This window comes from Oryzias melastigma, linkage group LG14, assembly GCF_002922805.2.
Source record: "Oryzias melastigma strain HK-1 linkage group LG14, ASM292280v2, whole genome shotgun sequence".
Taxonomy (NCBI): Eukaryota; Metazoa; Chordata; class Actinopteri; order Beloniformes; family Adrianichthyidae; genus Oryzias; species Oryzias melastigma.
This window is the reverse complement of record NC_050525.1, coordinates 20,378,628-20,384,627: the sequence shown is the minus strand read 5'-3', so window position 1 is coordinate 20,384,627 and position 6,000 is coordinate 20,378,628. Positions and strand designations below refer to the sequence as shown.

The 6,000-nt window shown below is 36.9% G+C and overlaps 1 protein-coding gene across 1 annotated transcript in view; it reads right to left on the bottom strand.

The window, feature by feature from the left end:
* Positions 1 to 1,799, bottom strand: part of rad50 (RAD50 homolog, double strand break repair protein) — a 22,153-nt gene extending 20,354 nt beyond the window's left edge. Inside the window, exons 1-3 of the mRNA XM_024266047.1 lie at positions 1,684 to 1,799; positions 1,269 to 1,402; positions 392 to 475 (exon numbers count right to left, since the gene is read on the bottom strand). Coding sequence (XP_024121815.1) covers positions 392 to 475; positions 1,269 to 1,397 — 213 coding nt within the window. The 5' untranslated portion in view covers positions 1,398 to 1,402; positions 1,684 to 1,799. The remainder of the gene's footprint in view (positions 1 to 391; positions 476 to 1,268; positions 1,403 to 1,683) is intronic.
* Between the last annotated feature and the right edge of the window lie 4,201 nt (positions 1,800 to 6,000).

The window sequence follows — 6,000 nt, the reverse complement described above, 5'->3', positions numbered from 1 at the left end:
CGTGCGGCTGGTTCTGATCTGTTTTCTTGGCCACACCAAGTAAAGGTCAAAGTTACGGTTAGGGTTAATAAACTAAATGGTTCCTGAGTGCGGCTGTGTCCCCAGGGGATGGTCAACTGAAGAAAACAAATTTCACACACCTCGGTGCGTGACTACTAACAAGACTTTAACTTTAAATATGTGCGACCAACAACAACATTTAGCTATGGATGTACTTAAAATACGGCCAAAATATGTAGAGGCATGTCTGCATCTTGGCAGCACGTATTTTAAGTGATTGATTTTTGTGCTGCTTGAACGTATATATCTAAGAATAACGTCAGCCACATAAAAAAAGAAGAAAAAAACAACAACAAAGTGCACTAACAAAAAGGATTTATACAAAACTGACCCTTGGATCGTGAACAAATGCACCTCCTTTGGATCCAGGGGGAAGTTCTCCTGATGTTGCATACTTCAAGCACTCGATAATAGTCTGAAAATAAAAGTCACATTGCTCAAAAGTGAACAGCCTTTGTTTTTCAATTAGATTCAAAGTTCAAGGTATAAATAAAAAACTGCAAGTCATTAAAATTTATTTTTTTTAAATGATTTGTCTGTATCTTAAACTAGTTTAAAATCTAAAAAAAATAATTAAAAAAATAAGAAGTTGTGTTGTGATTTATGAATAGTGTAAGTGCAGAGTAATACAGTTTGGTTGTGTAGTTGCACTGAATTTGTGCAGCTTTTTTGCTTGTTCTGGAGACAAAAGGGTTAAACTTAATTAAACACACACACAAAAAAACACAAGAATCACAGCTTGAAAACAAACATCTTTGTAGTGTCCCAAAGGATGGATTTCAATGAAAATAGTCTTTTTTTAACATGTTCTTGTAGCCAGATATTTATAAAAGAAACTCAGATTAAAAGTGCATTTCAGAGTATTTCTTTAATCAGAATATGAAGGATCTGGAGCAGATAAAACCCGACGTAGAAAATTAAAGGGTTCTTAGTTGTGATGCAGCATCTTAAATGGAAAAAGTCTGTGTGATGCATCCACTTGCAGACAAATATTAACATAAATGTCTTCATTTTCCACAATTTAGCTCAAATCCGTCTCAAAACTGTGTGACTGAAAAGCTCAAATATAATATTCATTGCTTGTAAGTTGTAACTTTTACTGCACTAATGTTAGGTTGGGGGTGTGAGGGGCTGTAAACAAGTGGGAGGGAGTGTAAACAAAGGCGTGATGGGATATCAGTTTAGCTCCCATTTGAAAGCTTTCGTACCGTTTTTCCTGCTCCGTTGGGTCCTACCAAAACAGTCAGAGGACTGAAGAAAGCGATGAGTTGTTTGTCCTTATCCTCTATCCCAAAACTCCTCACTCCCAGTATGCTCATTTTGTCGATTTTCGACATTTTTGCTTTTAGGAAAAACAGAGAAAAAAACACAAAGCAACAAAAAGCAAAGTTAAATACTTAAACATGACATTAGCCGATGCAGTAAAGGTTGCGTTTGACCTTTAACACTGGTCAACCACAAACGCGTTTTGTAGAGTAAAGCAACACATGCTAGCTAACAGTCGGTTTTGTAGCTCCGCTCCTTTATTTGCCCTCCGAATGAGACCGAGCGCCTTTAAAGTGACTTAAATGTACTTTCACTGAAAGATTTATCTAAGAGAATCATATTTTTCACTCAACTCACCTATGCTAGTAGTTCCACACGTTCTCTAACATGAAAGCCAGTTTTCGCGCTGCTGGAGGAAAGTGACGTATGACGCAGATCACTTCCGGTTTTAGCTTTACTTTGAAAAAAACAAACAAAAAAAATAATAATTTAGTCTTAATGTGTTTGCATTATTGGATATTTTCTCATTCAGTGGTACTTACATATGTATTTGTTTGTTATTCCACTCGTACTTAGGTTTGTATATTTACGTTTTTTATTTTGCTAATTTGTTGTTTATTTAAATAAAGTTGTTTCAAATGTAACGTTTTTCTTTCCGATTGAATTAAACCAAATAGAAGTCATTACACAATAAAACGCACACTTTTCGCTCTATCTCTACACAGCCTTTGTGCTTCTTACACTTTCCAGCCACATTTAAGCTTTAAGTCATTTCAACCATTAACAAAATGATAAAGAAAACGTCTTATTGTTTGACAAAAATCTTTTAAACAAATAAAAATATGATAACCTAGATGTGTGTGCAGTACACTAAAAACTCAGGTTTTGATTTTTACTAATCTAAATGTCTTAAGTTTAAAAAATAAATCTAATCAGGTTGTGACTCTTGTTGTCTTATGTGTATTGACACAGATCACATTTTAATGTTAAATCAAACACTCAGCAAAACTCAGTACTGATCCCAAAGCTTTAATCTTTCATCATTCAGTCTCTGTCTTTCATTCTAATGCGTTTACTCTCCACAAGAGGACAGTGTTTTCCTGTTGAAAAACCTGTGCTGCCAAACCTGAAATATCCCAGCATCTGTTCTCTCCAATACAAAATCTTTTATGCTGTTTTGAATCAATGCAGATGTTAGAATGGGGGTGTTTGGTCTTATTTCTTAAGAACAACTAATTATATTCACCTCAGGGGGAAAAAAAGCATTTTTTTATTTAATATTGCACTAAAATCAACTTTCAGAACCACAGCACCTGTGTGTTAAACTCTTTTTTAAGCCAAATTTTGTAGCCGACTTTTCCTCGTGATCTGGTAGTTTTGTATATTTGATGTGGAGGGGGAAATTATACCATTTAATAAAACAAAAGTACCAAGGACCTCCTTGAAAGTCATAATCAGGATGTCATATGATTCAGCTGCTTGCTTGGGTTAAATAGAGACTGTCCTCTGACTGACCTTCTCAGTTTGTTCCATCTAAAACTCCATTGGATCTTATTTACTTGGTACATGTCAACTTATTGTTTCCTCCACTTCTGTATCACCAAATTCATTAATATTGAATTTACTCGCTCTATTCCTACGTTTTACTGGATGACTGAACTAAAATGTACTTCATGTGCCACTATGGGATCCTTACAAATTAGTCCACGTCCCGCATAGCTCCTGATTACAGTTACCTTAACACTCCAATCCATCAATTTGTGTGGCTTTGTGGTATCAAGTCATGCTAAAATATTTTTGGCAGATTTTTGAGCTCTATGTATTGGATTCAGTGACCACAACCTGAACCCATACATAAGGTGCACTATTGAGTTTTAGGAGAAAGTTAAAGCAGCTGAAGTACAAAACAGGTACTTTTTTCAACTGAAACATCTAGATTGTCACACCCTTCACTGCACATGCTTGAGTTGTGTAGTATTTAAATATGTTGTGGTGGAAAGAGTTAGCTGCAGAACAATAAACCCTGAGACTAATTTGATTTAGGTTTGATTTATTGTGGAAAAAATGGAATGTTCATGTATTATCAACATGGAACATGAGTTTTGTTTAATTGACCATGAGCGGCATTTATCCTAAAAAAAAATAAATAAAAGCATTTGAGCTGGAAACCTGCATCCACACCGGTCAAGGTGCTAATGGGCCACCACTGTGGGGCTCTCCACTGATGTAGGTTATAGTGAGCAACAGGCACATTCTCTATAATTACTGCTCCCATACAACAACTTTTATTTTTTCTTGTTTTTCTTCATCCAAGTAGAGATCCACTGCTTGGGGGTGGAAGGTTAGAAACAGAGAACAGTATGTGATGAAATAATCCTCTGCAGAATACATTTGTGAACACTGGGGGTTTTATACTGGCAGTGCTGGACCTGACACAACAGAATTTCATCAGAAAATTTGTATGTGATGAGCTCAATTTAACAATAGCATTTATTGTACTTGCATTTGAAATGTTAAAATCTGTTTTCTTAAATAATTTCAATTTTTTCAGTTATAGTGTAAGTCAATAAGACTTATTGTAATAAATGGAAAAGCAACAGCAGTCAGTAAGAACGGAGGAAACATGTGTTTGTGTGCAAGGCAAAAAATATGGAGAATTCAGTTGGAATAAAGAGTTATTTTTAGCTTGTGTGTGGGATTGAAAAACATCACACAATCCACTGGGACCTGCAGGTCTGGTGTTCCCCACCTGCAGCGACCCCCCTAAAACCCCAGAGCATCAGTCCTCTGATGTTCTCTCCGGTCTATCTCCCCTCCCTGAGAAATTTGCACATCGCACTCACTCACAGACACACAAAGTCCCACAAACGGCCCCCTGCTTTCAGCCCACTGATTTAGTTTGTCTGCGTTATCAGCCCACTGACTCATCGTGCCTCAGTCTGTCCAGCTCGTGGCCTTCTTTCTATTTTCATCCTGTCCTGAAAGGAAAATGCCATGACCTTGTGTGTTTGTGTCGAACCGACGGATGCATGTGTGTTATCATATGTGTAAAGCTTGCTCGCACATGCTCGCTGTCAACGCTGCTTTCTAAAAACCTGCTTTTACATTCTTGACAGCCTTTGCAAAAAAGGGAAACACAATAAAAAACAACAAATATTTAAAAAAAATCCTTCAAATGATTAAGTTAGGTATTTTTGGACTATTTGCCCAATCCAGTCAATATTCACACAAGCCAGACTGACAGTCCTACCTTCCACAGAGCTGTCTGCTTTCTGACATTTCATGAAGCCCTCTCACAAAAAAAAAAAAAAAAACTTGGAGAGCTGATGTTATGTGAAGTCCCAAAGGGCTGTTTGGATGGCAGATCAGCTGTAGTGCTGCTCGCTCACTGGAATGTGTCTTGAGAAAAGAGGGCTGATATAAAAAGAACCAAAGCTCAATGGTGAGTCAGTGTTCATCCAAATGTGTCAAATTGTATGCATTTTACAGAATTTATACCCTTTCAAGCGCCAATACTACTCCAAACTCTTCTTTTTCTGATTTGTGTTAGTTGTTTCTTAAAAAACAACGAACACACTTTGTGCTTAAACAAAATAACTCTTATTATACTATGTACATAAATAAATAAAACAAATCCTCAGCTAAAATTTCTACAAAAAGTGTTTTTCAGGAGGATTTGGCTTTGATAAAGTGACATTTTTGGCTGTTAGAGTTCACACGACCCTCTGGGCTTTTCAGATGAAATGTCCTTTTCTCTTTTGATGTGAAATCATTCTGTTTAAACCACAGTTTTAAATGCAAAAACTGCCCCCTAATTAAAGCATTTGACATATTTCAGGTCAAAGCAGCGATAAACTAATTCAACAAGAACATATATTCCTCTCAATGTAAAGTCAAACAGAAACTTTTATAAACTGATGGCATTAAAAGTTTCATTTACACTCGTAAATTAACGTGACCTGAAATGTTCCTCTGGCACAGCAGGACCTTTTCATCACTACTTTGAATGTGTCCTTCAATGGAGACCGCACTGTGACTTCACGCATGGCTGCATGTTTATTCTTTCAGTTCATTTCAAAAGGCAGCAAAGGACATGACAGACAACAGGATTACACTTAACACAAGATACAGAGAGGGCTCATCTGTTCTGTTCCTTTCAGAACAATGTTCTCCAACAAATGTAGGAGAGGAGTTATTCCATCACAAGTTTATGAATTTGCACTTAAGGAATTAGCCACTCCTAAATAAAAAATAAAAATAATGTGACTTGATCTCTTGTTGCCTTTTTTGCATGATGGGTGACATATATTAAGAAAATTTAAATTTCCTTTAAGTATTTCTTTATGCAAATCATGAATCAGGAGTAGATGAAAAAGTGTCATTGGAAAAGCTTGTAGAAGCTAAGATGGTGGGCTACAAAGTCCCTGCTCCTCTCCATTCCCATGCATCCACTTCCAGACAAATAAACCTTGTTTCCACTGAACGGTTCAGTCCGGAACAAAAAGGAGTAGTACAGTACGGTTCAGTTAATTGTGGCGAGCGTTTCCACTCAGTTAAGCCTCACTAAGCCTCACTAACGTGCTGCTAGCTCACCCTGTATTACACCGTCGCCAAAGGATAGCAAGGAACGTTTGCAGACCAGGCCTCGCTGATGTTTGCAGGTATTTTCATGAT